This window comes from Pistacia vera, unplaced genomic scaffold (genome assembly GCF_008641045.1).
Source record: "Pistacia vera cultivar Batoury unplaced genomic scaffold, PisVer_v2 Contig910, whole genome shotgun sequence".
Classification (NCBI taxonomy): domain Eukaryota; kingdom Viridiplantae; phylum Streptophyta; class Magnoliopsida; order Sapindales; family Anacardiaceae; genus Pistacia; species Pistacia vera.
This window is the reverse complement of record NW_022196791.1, coordinates 109,936-134,708: the sequence shown is the minus strand read 5'-3', so window position 1 is coordinate 134,708 and position 24,773 is coordinate 109,936. Positions and strand designations below refer to the sequence as shown.

Here is a 24,773-nt window from a genome sequence, read left to right as displayed (position 1 = left end):
AATGACGCATGACTGGCTAAATCTGACCGGTCATGCGTCGATCTGACCGTTTCTAGCTAGATCAATGCCCGTGGATTCGGAGGAAATCGCCAAATCCATGATTGTTTTCAGTCATTGATCTGGTCGAATCGACTCACGGTTGACCATATCTGGCTGGTTGTGCGCCGTTCCGCTGACTACCAGCGGTAGCCAGCGATGGTGGTCGACGGCCGGCAATGGCTTGGGTGGATGGGGATATTTTTGTTAAACTTTAAACTTATATTATGATTGGGGTGTTTTAATAAAATTTTAAATATATGGAGTTAAAAAATAATCTAAATGATAATAATAATGATATTAAAAAAGAAAAACAATTCAATAATTGATATAATATATCTTCTAATTTATATTAATCTAATTAAACACATTTAATATAATATTCTCAATAATCTTTAAAGCAATCTATCTTATAACGTTGGATGCACGAATAGCAGTTTACATATTAATTAAGTAGAAATAACGAAATTTATCAACTCCGTAACGCGAAGTCCACCAAACCTTGAAATCATGCCAAGTTATCGGGGATAGTGAACATAAATTAATAAACAAGGTACGCCAACATTGAACATAAATTAATTGATTAACCATTCTCCTAATCCGCCTTATTATAAAGAGATAAACATTGATGACCAATTGGAGGAAATAAATATCCAGTTGGCAATATCAATAATTGTCCAACTTGACTTGTTTGACTAACAGGAATTATTAATTATTTTTGAGAAAAGAAAAGTCGTCGGCAAGAACGCGTTGTACAATTGTAATGGCTGTATTTCTAAAGTCAAACAAACAACGCCTTATTTATGTACCTTCACTTTTTCATTTTCACAAAACTTTTCTTCTCTCTCAAACACCATGACTGGCCGAGAAATTCTTCAAAAGATCAAGGTATGTTCAACTTAATTAACTTTTAATCATGTAATTAATGTTCTTCAGTTAATCAACTTAAGAAATGAATTTCGATTCTCTTCTGCTCAAGTTTCGGATTTAGTTTGATCTTCTGCAATTCATGTATAAATGTGTTTGAGTTATTTGACGTTTTGGCTGATGTTACTTCTTGGAAAGTAATAAGGACTTGAAGTATAGAACTATAGATGCTTTTCCAGAGAGTGATTTCTATCAAGGCATTAGCTAATGAAGCTTTAGTTTTGATTTTCTTGAAATTTGTGGAAGCTGTCACTGTTTTTGTGTCTGTGGATTCCACAGAGGAAGTTTAGTTTTTTTGAAAATCATTAACTTGAATTATGTGGTTTCATTGTTTATATTTTTTATTTTCAGGTTAAGGCTTTTGGTTCGTCTGCAGCTGATACAGGGAAAGGGAAGAGTAAAGTTTTAAAGCATATCACGCATGGATTTCACTTAATGAAGGGAAAATCAAACCATGCCATGGAGGATTACCTAGTTTCAGAATTCAAGCAAGTACATGATACTGAGTTGGGCTTATTTGCTATATTTGATGGCCATATGGGCCACGATGTAGCAAATTATTTGCAAACTCATCTGTTTAATAATATTTTGAAAGAGGTACTCATGTCTTCTGATTTTTCTAATATTTTCATTAATCGGTTTACGGTTTTCAGTAGGTCTTAGCATTACCTCCTGTGACTACAAATCTTTCAGGAAGTCATTTGTGATTATATTTTTAATGTTTTGCAAGCAGCACGACTTTTGGACTGAAACAGAAAATGCAATAAGGAAAGCTTATCGTACAACAGATGCTGAAATATTGGAGAAAGCGTTTGTCCTGGGAAAAGGAGGGTCAACTGCAGTAACAGCAATTCTAATTAATGGTCAAAAACTAGTAGTTGCAAATGTGGGAGATTCTCGGGCTGTTATATGCAAGAATGGGGTGGCCAAACAACTATCTGTTGACCATGAACCAAGCAAGGAAAAGAAGAAAATTGAGAGTCGTGGTGGTTTTGTATCAAACATTCCAGGTATCAGGTTTCTTGAAATGCGAACTGGTAGATCTAGTTTTGCTATTAGCTTAGTTTGATCACATGAAATCTTTTGGTACTTGCTGAAAACAAAGAAATAACGAATTTTAGCTGGCTTAAAAAAATTGTCTTTGGATGATCTGTCCTGCTGGAACTTTCTTTTATTAGTGAAACTTTTAAGGTGGAACACTTTTTTCTTGTTTGGAAAAAATGTTCTAATGTATAGAAAATTATTAATTGAAATTGTTTGGCCAGGTTTTCATGTCTCTCAAACAGCCTCATGTGTGCAGATAGGGACTAAGAAAACTTGAAAGTTTTTATCTATATATTGGTCTTAGAAAATAAGTTCACAATCTATTGCACAGGGGATGTTCCTCGTGTTGATGGGCAACTGGCTGTGGCAAGGGCATTTGGTGACAAGAGCTTGAAAATACACCTTAGCTCAGACCCAGATATAAACGTGGAGATGATTGGTGATGATATACAGTTCATCATTCTGGCAAGTGATGGAATATGGAAGGTCAGTTAAGTTCTTAATGTTGATTATCACGTTCATGTTGTTTTATATCTCCTGCAATAAAACTGGAGGCAAAACTTAGTTTTTAATTAAGGAAAAATCAGTGGCCAGATTTTCAGATTTTGAAGCTACTTTTCTCTTTCCACCCTTCTGTTATGGGTAGTTTTAGTTTGAATGTGATTGAAGTTTTGGGTTTTCTGACTTCTCTTATTACCTTACAGGTAATGTCAAACCAAGAAGCTGTGGACTCAATCAAAAACATAAAAGATGCTCAATCAGCAGCAAAGCACTTGATAGACGAGGCTGTTTCTAGAAAAAGTAAGGATGACATATCCTGCATAGTTGTAAAATTGCATTAAAAATTTTCTTCGTATGGGTCAATTTCTTTTTGCCTCTGTTCAATGTAAGGAAATTTATTAATTGATTCGCTGTATTACCATATGTAAACTTGTTTTGTAGCAACTGTGAAGATTTGTGGAACTGGTTTCAAAACTCTTGCGTGTACAAATAGAGCATTATAAAAAATTGATTGCTTCAACTTGATACCCTTCTTGTTATGTTAAATTAACGATTTTTATGGGTATTGTCCTGATGCGGTAGCCATTGGGGCGACTTCTGATTCTTCTTTTAAGCTTGGATGCTATATATATCTTTACTATAATTTTCCGCTTTACCGAATGAAGAAGTTTAAGGATCTGGATAGACCATAACATTTGAGTATGCGGTTCACATTTTTTGGCCTTTCCTTACCCTGCCAGGCCACTTACACTGGTTGAAGTTATGTCATGACAACAATTTTGTTCATGTTTCATAATCATATTCATTTACGCCATATGATTCATCCAAAGCAATTGGCATGTGGGAGGGAATGATCAGTTATATCATATGGAAAAGAGATTTTATTGCTAAATCATTTTGGAACAGGGATTGCCCCTGTTACTGCTTAAATAAGGAACAGGATAGCTTCTTTACGTTGCCTTCATGGATAATCTTCAAATTCTGGTTTAAGAAATTTCCCATAGTCTAGTACAATGGTATGCCCTTCTTTTTTTGGCTAATCCGAAATGGATATAGCCTTGCAACTTGGCTAATCCCAAATGGATATGGCCTTGCAACTTGCGAGTACAAAAGAAAGAGAGCTAGCTGCACATTCAATTCAACTGGTATTTGGTGAGTTTGATCACATGGTGGAAATGTGATGATCTTAAAAGCACATCTGTCTTAATTTAAATAATGTCCAAGATGGAGTAAATTTGCAGCTTATTAGACGACCTGTTACTAATCTTATTTTTATCTGGTCTATTAAATGTACCCCATTAATGTTATATGCAGAGAGAGAGAGAGAGTTCAAAGGATGAATCCATGGCATTAGGAATGCGAAAACTCATGTGCACACGGTGAAACAGCTTCAATGCCATAGAAAATCATTTTACCTTCGTCGAGTTTCATGTGCTCCATGCATTTGCCCCACTTATATTATTAGTCCCCTGGAAAAAGAGTGCCATAAAAAGTTGAATGCCTAAACTGGGCTTAAAAGCAGTTGGTTTAATAGCTGACTAATTTGTTATCATGCAGTATATGTTTTCCTGGAATAACTGAAAACATGACTTCGATCCTCTTATGTCTACATCAAGGGAGCACATAGTTTCCTGAAATGAAACTACAATGTCGCTGGTTGATTTAACTGGATTCGAACTCTTTTCTGCCTCTTCAACTGAGGTATGAGAAAATACAACTTGCATGACTGAAAAGGATTAAGATAAGTGTTTTTGCTCCGTAGCCCATATGACATGTCCAAGAGAAGAAACATGACTAAATAAATAATGCCTTTCTTTTTTATCAACTATACTAAAACACTTGCGTTATATCCTCTCAATATCTGTAAGACTAAAAATAATAAATTTGTGGGCTTCACGTAATTGACTGAACTCGCAGCGCAGGTGGTGTTTATCTATCTCTTATTCCTCGCTGTTTTTATTTTATTTATAAACTGTTATCTTGCTGACGGATAAGATAACCGATGGACATGGACATGGGCTTGACTTGAGCTTGTAAAGCAAATCGGTTAAGAAGCCCAGATGAAATTAGCCTTTGCTTCTTCAATATGATCACTTGTTGTGTTGGAATTTGATTTTGCTTTGCTTGGTCATATATTCTAGAATTGATGAGATATTGCTCCATCTTCGAATTTATTTAATTTAATTTGGTGTAGTGTAAAAAAATCTGAATCTGAAGATTTTTGTACGTACAAATAGATACGCGGTGATCTGCTTAAGTTAAAAGTATCAGAGATTCATATTCAAAATCTTATTATTAAATAGGCGAATTAGATGGAAGTAATCATAGAAAACTAAGGAAAAAAAAAAAAAAAAAAAAAAAGGGTTTAAGTACAATGTAGTATTGTACATATATTCAATATTCAATCAAATAAACAGAAGAGTATGTGTAGAGAGTCTAGAACAATCAAAGTAAATCCAAGTGTTTGCAAATGAAACACATAGCAAAATCTAGCGTGCCAATGTATTGTGAAGTCGCCACATATCCCTTTTTGCATGCTCATCCCAAATTCTATTCTGCCACGCATCTCTAACCCCACACCCCCCCATTCCCTTCTTTCTCTCTAACCTATTTAATTAGCTCTTCCTTTGTTCCCTTCTCCCTCAACACCACCACCATTTCCATTTTTATTATTTCTCTCATTTCTACATTCATTTCATTTGATACCTTTTCCTTGTTACTTTGTTTTGCATTTTGATATTTTGAGCTATGACCACCATTTGTGCTGACCAACATCAACACAAACTCCATCATCTTCTTTCCCCCAAAAGTCCTACCAAACCCTTCAAAGATATTGAGGTTCCTCCCAGGAAACTTCTTCTCAACAGCAAGAAACTCTTGCACCATCACCATCATCATCAAGATATCAATAACATGTTTTTCCCTGAAGAACTCAACAGTCTTCATAAGTTCTTGCCTTTCAACAATACTGATGCTGATTCTGATCCTGACTCTGACTCAGATCCTTATGCTTCTGATCATTTTCGCATGTACGAATTCAAGATCCGTCGCTGTACTCGCAGCCGTAGCCATGACTGGACTGACTGTCCTTTTGCTCATCCTGGCGAGAAGGCTCGCCGCCGTGATCCTCGCAGGTTTCATTATTCTGGAACTGTTTGTTCTGAGTTCCGTAGGGGAGGTGGGTGTAGCCGTGGAGATGATTGTGAGTTTGCTCATGGAGTCTTTGAGTGCTGGCTCCATCCATCACGATATAGAACTGAAGCTTGCAAAGACGGCAAGAATTGCAAACGAAAGGTGTGTTTTTTCGCCCACTCTACACGTCAGCTTCGCATTTTGCCTGAGATTTTATCATCTCCCAAGTATAGTCACCCTCTCTGTGGCAATTCTCTGGTGAACAATCATAAGAATAATCATTGTTGCATGTTTTGCCATCATTCTGTCAATTCCTCTCCAACTAGTACTTTGTTGGGTATGTCTCATTTGTCACAGTCACCGTCTCAGTCACCACCATTGTCGCCGGTGAATCACGGATTCTCACCCATTTCTCGGTGCAGTGATCGTTTGATAAAGTTTAGCAGTACTCCTGATGCGGCCATGAGTTACAAAGATGTGCTCAATGAGCTGATGAGTTCATTGGCTGAAATGAATTTCAATGAAGTTTCTTCTCCTTTGTCAGTCCCCGGTGGTAGCAGCATGAATGGTAATATTCCTTGGATTGATGCAAATTCTTTTAATATTGAAGATCAGCAACAGTTTGTTCTTTCTCCTTCAACTCCAAACCCTTCAGGGTCAATGAATCCTTTTGGTTGGGATTGTTCAAACAAATGTTTGGTTGATGATCAGAAGATTAATGACATTAATGGCGGGCAGCTGGGCTGTCCTGATCCTGATCTGGGTTGGGTGAATGAGCTCTTGATGTAGATGAAGAAGATGTGTAAATACGCTGTTTGCACCAGCCGTATATATATATCACTTTATATATATGAGATTTGGTGTATATTATTATTGTTATTATTGGTTTTTCAGTACTTAAATTTCCTTGTTAATGTCTCTTTTTCCAAGTATTCCTGTTGTTTAAAGCTCAGCAGTGGAGCGAGATTTGATATCTTTGTTTCATCTACACACTTTTTTTTTATCATTTTGGTGGTTTGCTTTTAAGTATTGTCTTCTCCCTGTTAAGTGGAGAGCGATTTGATCTTAATTTCATGTACTGACTTGAACTGTAAGCAAGGTGTGATAATGAAGAATCTTTCTGTTTTCTTTTATTTCAGTAAATCTCTGTGAATGTATACAAGTGTCTGGAGAACTACATGTTTAACCTAACAACACAGTTTCTTAAACCCACCCAACCCAGTTGTTGCTTGGCTTGAATTGAAGATCTTGTGGGTGATACGTGGCTTACATGCACAATGGTGACTAGGTTTTTGAGAATTTCAGGGAACAGATTCTGTAGATTTTTTTTTTCTTTTTATTTGGCAGATGCGTATCCCATCCCTCATCCACGGTTAAAACTTTCAAGCGCGTTATTAATTTACCATTTAAATTGACATGGCCATGTATTTCAACAGAAAGATTAATTATTGTACACTGTACATGAAAAAGAAAACAGATTCTTTTATTTCAATTAAAGAGTAAATAGTGACCAAATTTAGTTGAATCTTAATGTAGATATTAAGCAAAAGAAGTCAGATACGATTAATTTTATATGTGTAGATGGATCACAGTGCTGCCAAGGTTAGTTAATTCACCAGATTTGATTTTCTTGGTGGGAAAGAATTAATATGTAGCAGATTACTTAATTAATCAACACTAATAAACCAAGTTTAAAAAAAAAAAAACTGTGTGAGGGAGCAGCTGCCTCTGCCTCTGCCCATACTAATTTTAGGTTCAGATAAGGTTTTTGGGGTCCCCTTCGTGTCTGCCTTATTTCATTCATCCATCTTCTTAATTGATCAATTGGAACAATTCAATGCAATTCCCATTTCCACTTGTGCCCATACTTTATGTACTCTCTTGCTTCACATCCAGATCAAAGTATGGCTACATACCTTTCTCTAACTTGGTACAAATCTTTTCATCCTATTTCTATTTTAATTTGCTTGTTTGGAAATTATCAGAGGGAAAGTGGGAGACTGTGTGTCATTGAAGAAGGCCAGTATGGGTACATCATACAAATAATTAATAGAAGTGGGAAAATATCACCTTCCAAATACAAAGTTGTAGAAATGGTTAAATGTTTGTGAGGGTTTCCAAAAGATGTTACTGTGGGCAGCCATAATGTCTCATTTAAATCACTCTATTATGGTAATAAATAATTAATATCTATTATTATGAAGTTCATAATGAGGTACTCTAGTAAATGAAATGTGTTATTTATCATATAAATATCCACCTAATCCATCTTATTTGGATGAGTTTGACACCACACATTTAAATTTTCATTAAAAGACCGGTTTAATTACTTAAAATAAAATTTTCAAATTAGATTTTTTTTTTCTCCAATTAACCATCTAATTTAAATTATTCAATTAGAATTAGAAATTGGATTAAATCAATTTAAAATTCCTATAAATTTAGTCAGCATTATAATTGAGTTTTGAGTTTTGATAAAAGGCTTCCATTTTTCTCCACCTAAATAAAATTAAATTTCAAGTGATAAAATCACTTATCAATATAAATGTGAAATTTACTAGTCGCAGCTACTATACTAAGTAGCAGAAGTATAACCCACATATACACCCAACCATATACTTTAAAATTACTTTAATTAAATCATTTATATTTATAGGTTTAACATGACGTAAAGATTAAATTGATGCGGTTTATCGTATTTATGTTATACTTTGCCAACAGCTATACAATATATGTTACTGAAGATTAATTACGCTATAAATAATTTGCTAACCAATAGTATTACCTTATTTCAATTTTTATTCATAAATTCATGATAAACAATTTTGAAACGGCAATTATATCCATATGTTATCACTCAGTTTCTTTCAATCGTTGAAATACATCGATCAGAGTAAGTTCCAGCCTTCCAGGTCCACCCCATAAGCTCAGCCTCAGGCTCAGGTAATTAAATTATACCTGTATTTTCACTGTAAAAATAATTTATGGAGTTCTGTGAATGTATAACCTATGAAACAACTAGATACAATGAGGTATCACCAAAAAAATTTTAAAAAAATCCTACAGCTCAAATAGCGACTTATACATTTTCTAGCCATCAAATAAGTAGTGTAGTAAACTCAGTTATCCTTGCAGTTTCTCGAGTAAACAGAAGACAATCTGGACTGCGACGGAAAGAAGTCAAATGGAGTACCTGCCCCGAAAGACCTTCTAGTATTTGGAGAATCAGATAATAGAGGTTCATAAACTGGACTTCTGCTCTTAGGTTGAGTAATTGATAATGGTGAAACTTCTTTCTCTAAAGATCTTGCCTGCGGTTCGATAGTCCCCAGAGACAAAATGGGACCACCCATACGTTCAGCCTGCTGAAGTGTATGGATTTTACTTGGTCTGTAGGTGTAACGGAAATATTTTAAAGCCATGATTGGACCTATTCCTGCCCCAACTATGAGCTGTAATGGAATTACAATTTTAGTCAGTATATAATCCCTTCTACCTAAATAAATGGGGACACCTTCCATAACTTAAATTTCACCTTGTCACTTTTCCTGGTAACATTGATAATACTGAGCATAAGAAACTAAAAGTGAAGTGTATTGATGGGTGAAAACTTACCAACATAGTTAACCAATAAGATGGTTGGCGACACAACCGGAACATAATTGTGTACATCCCAGATGATGGAATAGCACTGAAGATCCAGTTGATGACGTAGAAGGCAGCTAAATTCCCCCATATGGCAAGATGTTGGAACACGGTAAAGGAACTGCATGTGACAATCAAAACTCAGAGACAGTTAGTACAGATTAATCAACGAAGAAAGGATGAGCCATCAAACTCTCCTATCCATATTCCTTACTGTTGAAGTGTATAATTCTATATTAGGATATTAAGATTGTAATCAATATATATTATGAACATAATTTGTAAAATAGCAAGTTAGATTATTCATTTACTAGATTACATTATTTGTTTCCTAAATTAGTTCTTTATTTTCCTATATATTGATATATTATTTTCTGATCATAATACAAGAAATATAAACACACTATTAGTTCTCTCTGATTTTTCACATGGTATCAGAGCTAGGTTGTCAAAAATTTTAAATTTTTTTTTTCCGGCGACGATTAAGTGTCTCTCTCCAGTGGTCAGAACCTCCATCTAACCATACATGTCTCATTGTCTCCATCTCGCTGGCAAAACCTCACAAAGATCAACGTCATCGACCGCCGCATGCGCGCCTCCACGCACAGTGTTTCTTTCCGACAGATCCAACTTCGATCTCCTCTTCCAGCGAGCGTCAGTTCTCACCTTTGGCACCAGCTTGCTCAGAAGATGACAGCGAGCAAAACCCACTAAGGTTCTATTGCCTTCGACGTCAAACTCCGACAGCTTCACCGGATTCCGCCGCTGTCCTCGTCAGATCTTCTGCTCCGATCTGTTTGTTTGCTCCGTGTTACCTCTGGTTCTGGTTTCCGGTCAGATTGTGTAGTTATCATGGTTACTTCCAACTCAAACTCCACTTCCGGTGGTTTTTCTTTCTTGTCTCTCCCACTAATCACCACTGATAAGTTGATTAGGAGTGCGAATTATTCTTCTTAGGTTGCCTCTTTCGAGTTATGGTGTACAGGTCAAGGTCTGGAGGATCACTTGACCACAAAGGTTGTTGACATCACATCAGATAAGTCTTCCTGGATCAAAACTGATGCTTTATTATGTAATCTATTATAGCAATCCATTGACACTAATCTACATCCAATTTACAAAACATACCACACATGTTGTAAGATATGGAGTCAGGGTAAACTATTATATACCAATGATATCTAACGCTTGTATTCCATTGTGTCCAATCTGATTCATCTAAAACAACAGGATATGAGTATATCAGATTTTCTTGGTAAGATGACCTCTCTCAAGGCAGTGTATAATCTTCTCCTACCCGTTGGTAAATCTGCTGCAGAAGATCTAGCACAATGAGATAAATTCTTCATGGTTCTAACCCTTGCTGCTATGAGTTCTGATCTCACTCCTATACGAGATCAGATTTTAGCTAGCGCTACTGTGCCATCTCTTGATGAAGTATTTGCTAGGTTACTTCGGGTTCCATCCCCAAGTATTGTCCCCAGCTCTACCGCTATTGACTCTGCTTCTCAGTCTCAAACTACTTATAAAGGAAAACAAGGAGATTGTGGTTGAAGCGGACGACCCAATTGTAGTTACTGTTATCGTTGGGGGCATACCAGGGAAAAATGCTACAAATTACATGGTCGCCTTACTCGAACCGCTAATGTTGCTCAGGCTGATCTTCGTTCTGACTCTTCTAAAGGACACACCCAACCATCATTAACTCTCACTGGGGTTGATTATGAAGAATAACTCTAGTTTTAGGCAAATAAGCAGTCTTTTTCATCTATTGCCTCCATTGCTCAATCGGATAATTTAGTTGCATGACTTACTTAGTCTTCTTCTCTTGGACCTTGGGTTCTTGACTCGGGTGCCTCTGATCACATTTCTGGTAACCCTCACTTACTTTCTCATTTAACTAATGTTGCATCTTTACCATCCGTTACTTTAGCCAATGGCTCCAAAGTTGTTGTTAAAGCTGTAGGTCATGCCAAACCACTTCCATCCTTAGAATTAGACTATGTTCTCTATATTCCCAATTGTCCATTTAATCTTGTCTCTGTCAGTAAACTTATCCGCTCTTTAAATTGTTTTATATCTTTTGATATTGACTCTATTGTTATACAGGATCGAGGCACGGGACGGATGATTGGCACAAGACATGAGTCATAGCGCCTCTATCATCTACACCTACCATCTATAGAATGCACTGTCACTGAATCTCCAACACTCCATCATAATCGTTTAGGTCATTCCAGTTTAGTAAAGCTTGTAAAGATGCATCTTGGTTTATCTAATTTATCGTCTTTAAATTGTGAGTTATGTCAGCTTGGAAAACATTCTCGTACCACCCTTCCAAAGCGTGTCAATAAATGGGTTGTCCCCTTTTGAGTTAGTTCATTCAGATGTGTGGGGACCTTTATCGTGTGTCATCTGTTCTAGGTTTTCAGTACTTTGTTACCTTTATTGATGATTACTCATGCTGTACTTGGTTATTCCTAATGAAAACTCGTTTCGAGTTATTTTCCATCTTTGAATCTTTTTGTGCAAAAATTAAGACTCAATTTAATTCTATTATTCGAGTATTACGTAGTGATAATGCTTGCGAGTATTTCTCCGATCCCTTTACTAAATTCATCTCTTCTTAGAGAATCCTTCATCAGTCCTCTTGTGCTTATACTCCACAACAAAATAGGGTTGTTGAGCGTAAAAACATGCATCTCATTGAAACTGCCTGTACCCTGCTTTTACATAATAAAGTCCCTTTTCGTTTTTGGGCGGACGCTGTTTTGACTGCCTGTTTCTTAATAAATTGGATGCCCTCTTCTGTCCTCAATGACAAGGTACCTCATTCCATTTTATTTCTAGATCAATCGTTGTATTTTATCCCTCCTCGTGTCTTTGGGTGCACATGCTTTGTCTATGTTTTCCCCATTGGTCAGGACAAACTGGCAGCTAAATCTACTAAGTGTATTTTCTTAAGGTATTCACGTCTTCAGAAATGATATAAATGTTATTCTCTATCAACACATCGCTATTTTCTCTCTGCTGATGTTACGTTTTTTGAGTCGTCTCCATTCTTTTCTTCTTCTATCTTAGATTGTGAGTCAATAACCACGGTCCTTCCTATACCGTCCATTACCAATCTTCCTAAGTCTATCATAGCCCCACAATCTTCTACTACCGAGTCTTCCATTACAAACCATAGTCTTGTTTCATTTACAGGAACTACTCCTGATCCGGCTAGTGTCCCTAAAGCTCCTATAGATGGCAATCCTGCTCTTGATTCCTCTAATGCCACGGTCCTCTCTCCTGATGATCAGTTTCCCATTGCCATTCATAAAGGTATGCGGTCTACTCGCAACCCTCATGCGATATATAATTTTTTAAGTTATCATCGTTTATCTTCATCATATTATGCATTTGTGTCCACACTTTCTTCTGTTTATGTCCTTTCAAATGTTCATGAGGCACTCTCTGATCCCGGATGGCGTCAGACCATGGTTGATGAGATGATTGCTTTGCATCATAATCACACATGGGAGTTAGTTCCATTACCTCCAGGACATTCGACTGTTGGGTGTCGTTGGATTTATACGGTCAAAGTTGGTCTTGATGGTCAGGTTGATTGCTTAAAGACCCGACTAGTTGCCAAGGGCTACACTTAGATAGATGGGATGAATTATTTTGATACTTTTTCCCCAGTTGCTAAGATGTCTGCTGTCCGCTTATTCTTAGCAATGGCTACTATTCAACATTGGCCTCTACATCAATTGGATATTAAGAATGTCTTTCTTCAAGGTGAACTTCAGGAAGATATTTATTTAGAGCAACCTCCTGGGTTTATTGCTCAGGGGGAGTCTGCCTTGGTATGCAAACTTCTTCGTTCTCTATATGGCTTGAAACAGTCTCCTTGTGCTTGGTTTGGATGATTCAACACTGTTATCCAAGAGTTTGGTATGATTCGGTGCGAGTCTGATCATTCTGTCTTTTATAGACATACAGCATCGAGGCAATGTATCTATCTAGTTGTCTATGTTGATGATATTGTCATTACAAGGAGTGATCAAGATGGTATTGAACAATTGAAGAAGCATTTATTCAGATACTTACAAACCAAAAATTTAGAACTTCTTAAATACTTTCTTGGTATAAAAGTTGCTCAGTCCAAATCTAGTATTATTATATCTCAGAGAAAGTATGCACTAGATATTCTTGAAGAAACAGGAATGTAAGATTGCAGACCAATAGACTCTCCTATGGATCCTAATTTAAAACTCTCACCTGGATAGGGGGAGCCGCTGGCTGATCTTGGAAGATATCGAAGACTGGTTGGTAAACTTAATTATTTCACTATCATATGACCTGATATTTCCTTTTCTGTTAGTGTTGTAAGTCAGTTCCTATAGTCTCCATGTGATAGTCATTGAGATGCAATTGTTCTAATTTTAAGGTATATAAAGGGTGCACTAGGCAAAAGCTTGTTATATGAGAACAGGGGTAATTCACATATTGTTGGATATTTTGATGCTGATTGGGCAAGGTCTCTATCTGATAGACGTTCTACTTCGGGTTTTTGTATTCTTATTGGAGGAAACCTAGTGTCTTGGAAAAGTAAGAAGCAAATTGTTATTGCCCGATCAAGCGTAGAAACTGAATATCGTGCAATGACCTTAGCTACTTGTGAGCCCATTTGGTTAAAGCAACTGATCCAAGAGTTGAAATTTGTAGAAGTGTCACAAATGAAGTTACTCTGTGATAATCAAGCTGCTTTCTATATTGCCTCTAATCCAGTATTTCATGAGAGGACTAAGCACATAGAAATTGATTATCATTTTATTCGGGAAAAAGTTCTATCTGGATGTATTACCACTAGTCATGTTAGTTCCAACGACCAGTTAGTAGACATCCTCACTAAATCTCTCAAGGGTTCGCGTATTGATTTTATCTGTAACAAGCTTGGTGCATTCGACTTATATTCTCTAGCTTGAGAGGGAGTGTTGAAGTGTAAAATTCTATATTAGAATATTAAGATTGTAATCAATATATATTAAGAACAAAATCTGTAAAATAGGAAGTTAGATTATTCATTTCCTAGATTAGATTATTTGTTTCCTAGATTAGTTCTTTTTTTTCTTATATATTGATATATTATTTTCTGATCATAACACAAGAAATACAAACACACTATTAGTTCTCTCTGATTTTTCATACCTACAAACATTAATAGAAGCTACTCAAGCCAGTGTCAATAAGGCCTCATTAATTTTTTTTAAAAATCGTTGCCAAACACATATTTATGAGATGCAAGCTTACTTGGTCTCCAATGCCACAACAAAAGCCTGCAACCATATACATCCTGACAGTGCTACCATTGAAACCTCCTCCATTTCGCTTTTTTCATAAGCATAGACGTGTATGCTGATTACAAATACAACAATTGCCTACAATAGCCCCAAGTATTAAATTGAGATACAACAATAAAATAATACAAATAACAACAATCGAATCCACCATCACTCTCATGATCAAGCAAATCAACTCATTAGTTGGGAATTAAGTTGCTTTAGTGTGAACTGAGAGAAGCCCACAACAGGTGGTCATGACTGATGACTTTCCAAACTCATAGAGCTACAGCCATTTACTTCGGCTTCCTAACCGTCCCATTCACAGATATATGAAGAGAGAAACATATCAAAACTGAAAAGATCTCAGAAGTCATGCTACCTAAAAGAGATTTCCAACATCTTTCATTTGTAGAGTAAGTTTGCCATTAAGTTTTGTTCGCCAGGTCCACAAACTATTTTCAACCTTACATCTTGATATTCAATTAGTTTATCATGTTTATTCAAATTAGATAGGACAATTGGATGCTTTTATAATTCAAACCAGTTTCAATGATTTAAAATCAAGTTTCACGTATATAACAGATCTGTAGAAGTTTTAGGTACTGGGTCAAAACCTCAGGAAAATAAAAAAACTGGATCCACAAAGATATTTTGAAATGTGAACTAGAAAGAAAAACCAAATGATAGCACTCACATGGAATAGGGACCGGCCAAACCATCCAGCAAATGTGCTAGGATTAAGAAGCCTGTTTCAATAAAGGTCCTGAGTCAGTAAGATGTATAATAGCTTATACAGCAAGTTCCAAGTTCTACACCCCAAAAACTCAATCTACAAAGAGAATAAACAGCATACCTTCCTGCCTGGCAGTAGAATAAAATTTGAGGATGCTGCATCACAGTTTGTTCACTAAGATCTTTGTCAAGGACACTGACAAGAACAGGAATACTAGTATAGAAGACATTATAAGCCATCAAGCTAACAGAATTGAAAAGACTAGTTCCAGAGACACCTGAAATAAAAGAGAAGCTGAATATGGCCTAATGTCAGTATATCAGAAACAAAGCAACAACCTGATTTCATTAAGGAGAACCAAGATTGAAAAAAAAAAAAAAAAAAAAAGGGCAGCGATATAATGTAACTCACAAGATCTGGATAAAACATATCAAGAGGGATTTATAGAATGAATATTGGGATAAAAATGCTGTACGGTTGTAAGAATACCGCCCGTGAACAAGTATCAATCTTTTTAGAAACCTGAACTCTGCAATTCAGAAAAAAAGACTAATACTAAAACTGGAAATCAGACCAAAATCTACTTTACACCTCTGTTTTAAAACCTGGACCGGACCGGCCGGTTCAACCGGGATCCGGTCTCATGTCCGGTCCGAGCCAATATAAAACCTGGTTATAATAAAAAAACCGTGTTAACCCGCCATTGAACCGAATGAACAGTGCCACCCACCTGGTCCAACCAGCCTGCCAGGTAAACCGGTTCACTTTTTCAAATGAAAAAAAAAAACCCTAACTCTATACTTTTTAAGTTTTTCTATGCAAAACACCAAAGGCAATCACACACAACCGCTCTTTACATCGCAGCCACTTTGAGCCCTCTTAGAAATTGCAACCCAATCTCAATCAACTCCACTCTCTCAAGTTTGAAATCGCAACCACTGTCTCAATCTCAATCTCAATCGATGACGACGACACCTCCCTTGCTCGACGACGATGACGTCTCCCTCCCTCATTGGAAATCGACGACGATAGCACCTCCCTTGCTGGAATCGACGACGATGACACCTCCCTTGCTCGACGACGAAAACGCCTCTCTCCCTCGTTGAAAATCGACGACGACGACGCCTCCCTTGCTCGAAATCAGCGACAACGACGCCTTTCTCCCTCGTTTAAGCTTTGTAAAAGTATTTCCACTGTAAAAAATGCTTAGTGTGATCTGGAAATCGACGACAACTCCCTTTTTCTGGATTTTGCATGTTTCGGCTGAGTTGAGTTTTGCTATCTCAAAAATGCTTGGAAGTTTTGTTAGTTGTATTTGTTTTGAGAAGGGAAATAAGAGTCGGTTAATTAAATAATGGAAAGCTTGCTTGTTGGGTGAAATTTTTGGGCGTTGGTCTGCACTCTGGTGTGGTTGTCATTAATTCTGCCTATGGGTGAAATTTTTGTTAGGTGGAACTGGAAAGAATGGGTGAGAGACAAATGTTTGGCTTGTTCATTAATTCTGAAGTTGACTCCCTTTGTTGGCGGAATTGTAATAACAAGGAAAGTTCTTTTATTTATATATTGTATTTGTATTTTATATGTTTATGGACTCCATGAATTGATGGATATTGAAGGATACAGGACTTGGGTTTCAGATTTAATTAAATTGGTGTTTGGGTTCAATCATCAATGGAAGTAATTGGGTTCAATGGAAGTAATTGGGTCCAATGGTAAACATAACAATAATTATTTAAACATATTGGAAAATAATACAGCCACCGACGGTAATGCACCGAATTTATGCACCGAATGACGTGACAAAATTCTGACCGTTGATTAATTTTAACTTAATATTAATCAACGGTTAGGATTTTACCACATCATTCGGTGCACTACTTTGGTGACTGTAGCATTACTCAAAACATATTATATTAAAGGATATGATGATGTCACCGGTTGGACCGGTTGACCCGTGACCCGGGTAGTAAAACGGGGTTGCCCTCCGGTCGGGGTTTTAAAATAGTGCTATACACCTATAGCAATCTTGTGAATGAACAGGATGAAACAAAGCTTGACAAGCTACAAACTGGAGAACTCCAAGAAATTAATGATTGAAATAAACTATATTCGAAACCTCCCTGCTACTCCAATCAAAATATAGAATTCTCCAGGAGTGGAAAACTTTTATCTTTAAGTCAAAATAATCATCCTGCTGAAAGTAATTACTGGGAAGCTCGAGTGTTTTCAAAAAAGGAAATCAGAAGTTTGATTTTTTTTTATAGGTAAAATTATCATTTTTTTCAAAACAATATCTGACGATGAAAACACATTTGTTATTATATTTCTATGATAAATATGAAACACAGTAAAAAAGTAGAGAATGAAAACACAGAAAACATCATTGTCTTTTCACCATTTGTATGTTTTCTTTCATAGAAAACGAAGCTGGTAACTGAACAAGTATTGCACATTTAAAAGTAAAGTAGAGAATGGAAATCGAAAAACAAACAGACAACCAAAAGAAAATTCTCTTGTTTCTAAGAGGCTACAAAATAACCTTCATGAAGTCCAAAATAAAGAGCCAATAATTGAGAAACCTCACTTGACTAATGTTATACAAGAACCCTATGTTTCCAAATCAATCGATTCAATACAAAATTACCTAATTCGAATTTAACTCAACACAAGCATAAATTTCCAATTTTCTTTTTATTTTTTGCTTTCTCTCATTTTACTCCTAATTAAATTAGAAGAATATCACTAATATTTACAAGCCATAACATTTTATAAAATAAAGCAAATAGAATTCAAATAATTAAAAACCTTAGGGTTTGTGATGTGCGCGTTCTTGCGGATCTCAGAGGCGATGGTGGAGCGGAGCTGCGACTGGTAACGACTTCGTCGAGATTATAGATTTCTATTATTGAAGGTATGATCTGCACGCCGTCCTGAAGAAGTCAAACACGCGGCTAGAGCTTCCTCCAGGCTCGCTGAGTTTGGTGGCACCTTCAATGCTTGGCTGCGAACGCCATTTCGAGTTCAACTCTACTCAACTCACTGAGTTATTGACCCGCTCTGTGTTTTGGTCTTGGATTGAGAGAGGCTGTTATTGTGATATGAGGTGGCAAAATGTAAAAATGAAAAGTTGGAAGTGTTGTGTGGGGAGACGACGAGTAGAACGGCGTCGTTTGGGGCGAGATGTGTGGATAGGTAATTTGATAATTTCATTGACATATTAATTATTGGTTTTAAAAATTATTAGTACCGAAAATTCGAGTTCTAATTAACTTAAAAAAAAAGTTCCCCATTTTTTTATACAATTTTAATGTTCAAAACCATAATAATAGAACAGTGATAAGGAATTCAATTAGATAAAATGATATCTTTTTATCAATTCTTATAAAAAAATATTTGATAACTTCGATGTGACCGTTTACAATTGATTAGTTGTCTAATAGATTTTATTTTTGAGATTTTAAAGAAAAAACATTACTCCTCTTATCATGTCAAATAATAATCATTATTTCATATTATAAAGTAAATTGTGATTTACTAAAAATTACCATTTATTTACTTCCTTATTACTTGATGAGCAATTACTATTGATTGGCTAATAGTTAAAGACGAGTGCTCTAGATTTTGATACACCGATAAATTTTGATTACCAAAAAGATTTATTTCTCAATATAATTAAAAAAAAGACTAAAAAAATGATTTTTATTTTATATTTTTATATGTGCCCTAATGCTCATTTGGATGAATCTCTGTTAAAGAAAAATAGTAAAAATTATAATAATATTACACGTTCAAAGCAATGTAAGCGACAAATTAAAAATATAGGTTGACACGTCTGCTAAGATAAAAATGTTAAAACAATAAATGTTTAAAAAACAAAAAAAAAAGGGTCCAAAAATACACTTCACAATTCACAAACCAATATAATATTAATATTTCTTCAACAATTTGAAATAAATCATATCCAAATATGTTTCAAAGAAGAAGAAAATTCTGTGTGTACCTATGCAATCAAAATAAGCTAAATAAATTTGCATTAGATGCCAAATTCACAAGCAACTTACAAAGTAAAATATATGATTAGATATCCCGTTGTCATAAAAAAAAAAAAAAAAAAATTCACTTCTTCATAATGTATATGTTTTGCTAAAAAAAGCAGAACAACTATGGCAGATGTCATCAATGGACTTCAAGAATTAATTCTAACTCAGCTCATACTAGTTACAGAATATATGTTATTAGTTGATCCTCATTAGTATTTTCTTGATTTCACCTTTTACATTTCTCCACACTCTGCGATAATGCATGCCAGTTTTGGACGGTTGTTGGGTCCGGTAGCAACATTCTCAATCTTCCTGACGACCAAAAGACCGTCTCCAAGCACTCTCTGCATGAAAGTTATCAAACAAAATCAACATTTTAAAGGCAAGATGTAATGGAAGGCTAAAGAAAAGGGCAGATTTACTAATGGGAATTCGGAACAAGACTGTAAATTAGGTTGTCAATCCGGACAAAGGCTATGGCTGAACAACTCAACACAGCCAAAAATAGGCAACTATTTACACCATTTGTATAAAAGGTCGAAAGAACCAAGCATATACATATTTTAAAATTTAAGTTACAACTATGATCCAATTCGACACAACACAAGCTAAGAAACACTTTGGTCTTTTTGGTTTGAGAGGTCAGCTCTTGCAAGTTTTCATTACTTTCTAGGTTTATGTTCGGTTTTCTGAATCAGCTTATAAAAGGTAGTCATCTATTAATTTGTATAAGTGAGACATAGTAAATTTTTCAAACTTATTACATGCTTCTACATGTAATTACCCCAAAATCCGTCAATGTACGTCAGGTTTGAACCTAAAGACTACAGCTGTATTCTAAAATTTTATTAATTCGGTAATACGTGAGATTTAATATCCTAGGTAGATGATGTTAAGAGGATTTGGATCTCTAACAAGTTAAAAATAACTATTAATTCCATTGTCAACATAAAATATGTTGCCCAACCCTAGAACATATAAAATAAAAAAGACCATAAAAGTTATATATAAATAACTGTTAGATGTTAGATACAGTGATGAGTGATGTATAAAACAAAACAAATATCTGTAGGACATTAAAAAAGAAAAAGATTTGAGAACATACCCCAAATACAACATGCTTACTGTCAAGCCAGTCACATTTTGCACAAGTGATAAAGAACTGCAATTAAAGAAAGCAATGATCAATGCTTTAAGATTATTATGAGACAAAAGAAATTTGAAAAAATCTTTACAAAATATCCTTCCAGTAACCATCTAACTCTCAAGTTTTGGAGAAAAATTAGAATAAATTCATACACAAATTTTATGCTTAAAACTTTTTGGGTAAGAGCCTATCCACATACAGAACAGAAAGAGAAAAAGGTGTATTGCAGTGCCCTGGAATAAGGTACACCAAATGCAACTTTGCAAATATAATTCAAAGTAAACTACACTTGAACAGAGAAAAATATTGCAGAGCTATTCTGTCATGCCCACCACAATATCAGTTTGCTCAGTTACATAAAAATGCAATCTACCAGAAACATGTACCTAACAGCCTAAAATCTGGAGACTTGGTACAACCAAATTGCAACATATTTGATCCGGCCATACTTGTCTGTGTGTGCCCACAGCCCATGTGCAAGCACAAGTGCACGTGAGCATGAAAAAAGAAAGGGGAAGGAAGGAGTGAGAGCAAGAAGGTTGATCAAGTACCTGACACCCATTAGTATTTGGTCCACTATTTGCCTGAAACATGAGCATAAAATACACTTTCAGAGTTGGAAGTAGGATGCCATCATTAAACTCGAAACATTCACAAAGAATTCAGCAGAAAAAAGATGAGGTTCTCTATGCAAATTAAGGCATTCAAAGAGGTTGACAAGGGATATTCCAACCAAACCAATATGCTTGAAGCTACCATCTCTAATTTCTTGTTCAGTTCTCACGTGCAAACATTAGATTTTATCCTAAGGGGATAGGTACATTAAACCTTACATGTTAGAAAGTTAACATCATTTTTACAGTATACTTCCTTCAGAAATTTTTTTCACTGAGTGATTCCCAATTTTAAAGAGTTCAATTTCATTAACTAACCTTAAGGTTTGACCTAATTATAGCCAGATACCTTTGCTTAGAAAATTGACAGAAACAGGGTAAGTTTTCAATAAATTTAAGAAACGTCAGAGCAGATACAGATGAATTTTAAAGAAAGTATATAATGATTTTCAAGAACTAAGAGAAGACTTCTTATGAACTGTGACTATGAGGGTTTACTTGCAGTTTTAACTAAACCTCAAGGAAGGTCACCTAAATAATTCTCACTAAAGGAATACCGTAAGTTTCATTCAATTGTTCAGAGCTTTGCTCTAATTACAGACAGGGCACCCGAGTTTGGGTAATAGGAAAGCATCATCCCTGATGTTTCCATACTTATTGTCTGCATTCTATCTTTCCCAATGATTGTTAATGGTAAAGTGTAGGACTTGTGTAGCATGTCACCAGCAGAACAAAATTTAATTATTGGAGAAGGTAAGATATACCATTGATAATAGACCAGGACCAGTGTGTTTGGCAATGAAATTCTCATCCTCAAATTTATGTCCATAGATCGAAGTACATCCACTACCATCACCCTGCAAAACAAAATTTAATTGGTAATTTAGCCAAAATAACAATAGTATACAAGGTTCAGGACAACTTATCATAAAAATTATATGACCAGAGATGGAAGTTTTCATAGATTGAATAAAGCAGCACAAGTTTCTCCGCTTTGCATTTCCAGAAATAAACAATTCACCCTTTCATTATTTACCAAGAAACGCATCCGCTCTCCATTTCTATTTAGAAGTCTCTATCATTCAGTAAGAACAGTAAAATAAGCCACAGTAAACCCTCTAAACCAAAAAAAAAAAAAAAAAAAATTTGTTTAAAAGGTTATAACTAAAAGAAATATCAAGTTCTTTAAGTTTCTTAATAGCAATTGTAAATTAAAATTTCTAGAAATGCACATGATTGTCGGAGTAAAATTTGCGAAGGAAATTTAAAGAGAATTTACAAATCAAAAGGTTAGAATATGTAATCTGGATGGAAGGAAAAAGATGAGCTAGTGAACTAGAAAACCTTGAGTAACTATTAATTTTTGTATATTATAGTTATTAAATAAATAATGCTTAAAAAAGTTGGTTTTTCAAATTATATCAGAGTTTTAAACTGTTAAATTTTATAATTAGAGGGTTAATTCTACTAAGGGCCACAAGAACATAGCATAAGAGAAATGCAGTTACAAATTTGCTCCATTTTCCTTTCTCAAAATGGTATGTCAAACCTTTACTCTACTTCAAAGAAAAAGGAAACGTGAATGTCCTTCCAATCACCAGGATATGCATCTTACAGTATACTAAGGAAAGAAACAAGACCCGAAACAATCTTAAACTAAGAATCTGATTCTTTTATTCATGGATTAACATCATTCATAGAGTAACTAAAATGATAGAACATAAACAAACTTAAATGCAGGAATTGAAGGAACAAACCTTGACAAAATCACCCGCTTGAATCATAAAATCCTTGATCACTCTATGGAACTGGCATCCCTTGTAACCAACAGGCAATCCCGCTTTTCTGTGCTTTCAAACCAACAGATGAGTAGACAAGCAGTGATTACTCAATCAAAAAAGTAGCCACATATGATACCACATAAAATAGCATTCACCAACAGATAGCAGATAACGAGTGAATACTCACTCAAAAAGTAGTATTTCATGATACCAAATACAATAACATTCACCAACTACTATCACATACAATCTAATGTAGAGCTATTCACAGGTCTGGGGTCATCAGCCAGAATTTATATATAAGCACATACAATTCCATCACTTTAAAATTCATTTTCACACTTTTGCCCCTTCATTTCTTGAACTACACAATTTAGCTCCCAAAGTGAAATTAATAAGCCAACTAGCACATATCACCATACCAACAAAGATTAAGATAACAACACGAATTTATTCAAGAAAGAGAGAGAGAGAAAAAAAAAAAAAACTTAGTAGACATCACTAACAGCAACAATGACCTCATAACCGTAAACGGTAACATTACAGGATATGAAGACTTGTTATATGTAAGAGGCAACTAAAGAGCGCAATAGCCAGATACCTGAACTCACCGGTGCATAATTGCCTGCCAAAGAAGAAAAAAGAAGCGAACTTGAACAAGTGTTGTTGGAATTGATATATGCAGAAGAAAATTTAGGATAAGAAAGGAAGAAAAGTGAAGTGACCTGAAATTTTCGGCGGTTTTAGAGGCGATGTCGGCGAAGAGTTCCATTTTTATACGACCGGCAGGAATTGTACCAATAGTAATATCGAAGAAGACGATTGGATTCTTCGGGTTTGGAGGCCGTACGTGCCACTCCACACCTCCGCCGTTGCCGCCTGACGCCATCGATAGCTTTCACTTTCACTTTCTACAAGCTTCGTTGTGAGGTTTTCTTTTAAATTTTAGTGGGGTTGGGGTTTGGGATTTACTTTGGGAAAACACGTGCTTGCTGCTGATTGGTTTTCTTTAATATATATGGGGATATTTGCACTAACGGAGTGCTTTTCACTACCACCCCTGTATTTTCAAATATTTTGTCAGATGCAGACTTTGATCTATTTATTAAAACACCACCTCAATGTATTTAAAAACAACAATCCTAACTAGAGCTGGGCATTTGGGACCGGGCCCAAAAGCCCAACTCCAAAAATCGGTCTTAGGACTGGTCCTTGAGAGGATCGGACCTGGGACCAGGCCTAAGGAGGAGGGCTCGGGCCCTCCACTGGGCCCTCTTCCAAGTCCCAAGCCTGGCCCAAATTTTTTTGTATTTTTTCAATATAGTTCCCTGCCAAATTACATAAAACTCCCTGTTAATTTTAAAATAAATATAAATTACGAGGGCTAAAATGAGATTTTATAAAATTTATAAAAAAATAATTCTTCCACAGTCTAAAAAATTTATAAATTTTACCCCTAAAAAATACTAAAAACCCCCTATAAAATTTTATTTTACCCCCAAAATATAAAAAAAATTGAGGGGGAAAAAAAAAATTATCCAAGTCCCATGGGACCAGTCCTGACCAGGCCTATGGCCTGGTCCGGGTCCTGGTTTTTCTCATGGGCCTGGGACCGATCTCAGGCCCATGAGTGACTGGTCCCATTTGGGACCAGTCCCAAACGGGCCCAGGCCTAGGCCCGCAAGGGACCGGTCCCTGCCCACCTCTAGTCTTAACATTCCTAAATCCTAACGCACACTTTAAAGCCATTACGAATAATACTTTTGATATACTTTATTTATAAACACACTTTTTAATATATTGATATGATAAGGTTCGTGCGTATTTATAACCTGATCATGTA

The 24,773-nt window shown here is 35.7% G+C and overlaps 4 protein-coding genes across 6 annotated transcripts; 2 read left to right on the top strand and 2 right to left on the bottom strand.

The window, feature by feature from the left end:
- Positions 1–853: 853 nt before the first annotated feature.
- LOC116119908 (probable protein phosphatase 2C 58) lies at positions 854–3,887 on the top strand. Of its 3 annotated transcripts, none has more exons than XM_031405851.1 (6): positions 854–924; positions 1,315–1,560; positions 1,697–1,973; positions 2,339–2,493; positions 2,712–2,808; positions 3,825–3,887. In XM_031405851.1, the coding sequence occupies exons 1-6, from the start codon at positions 892–894 to the stop codon at positions 3,860–3,862; spliced, it is 846 nt and encodes a 281-aa protein (XP_031261711.1). In that variant the 5' UTR covers positions 854–891; the 3' UTR covers positions 3,863–3,887. The 3 variants fall into 3 exon arrangements, with proteins under 3 accessions (XP_031261711.1, XP_031261710.1, XP_031261713.1); XM_031405850.1 differs by lacking the exon at positions 3,825–3,887 and adding an exon at positions 2,950–3,082; XM_031405853.1 differs by lacking the exons at positions 2,339–2,493; positions 2,712–2,808; positions 3,825–3,887 and adding an exon at positions 2,229–2,299.
- Positions 3,888–5,194: 1,307 nt separating this feature from the next.
- On the top strand, positions 5,195–6,542 carry LOC116119912 (zinc finger CCCH domain-containing protein 2-like). Its single transcript, XM_031405857.1, has one exon. The coding sequence runs from the start codon at positions 5,257–5,259 to the stop codon at positions 6,427–6,429; it is 1,173 nt and encodes a 390-aa protein (XP_031261717.1). The 5' UTR covers positions 5,195–5,256; the 3' UTR covers positions 6,430–6,542.
- Positions 6,543–8,463: 1,921 nt separating this feature from the next.
- Positions 8,464–15,884, bottom strand: LOC116119898 (phospholipid-transporting ATPase 2-like; the record flags this gene model as incomplete). Its single annotated transcript, XM_031405837.1, has 6 exons — positions 8,464–9,092; positions 9,256–9,406; positions 14,584–14,711; positions 15,310–15,361; positions 15,469–15,642; positions 15,760–15,884. Coding segments are annotated over 6 exons (963 nt in total), but the record flags the coding sequence as incomplete, so codon positions are not given.
- Positions 15,885–19,362: 3,478 nt separating this feature from the next.
- Positions 19,363–23,832, bottom strand: LOC116119914 (peptidyl-prolyl cis-trans isomerase CYP22-like). Its single transcript, XM_031405859.1, has 7 exons — positions 23,656–23,832; positions 23,532–23,555; positions 22,907–22,994; positions 21,914–22,006; positions 21,087–21,119; positions 20,494–20,550; positions 19,363–19,732 (listed from the first exon to the last, which is right to left on the bottom strand). Exons 1-7 carry the CDS (start codon positions 23,817–23,819, stop codon positions 19,622–19,624), a joined length of 570 nt encoding a protein of 189 aa, XP_031261719.1. The 5' UTR covers positions 23,820–23,832; the 3' UTR covers positions 19,363–19,621.
- Positions 23,833–24,773: the final 941 nt, after the last annotated feature.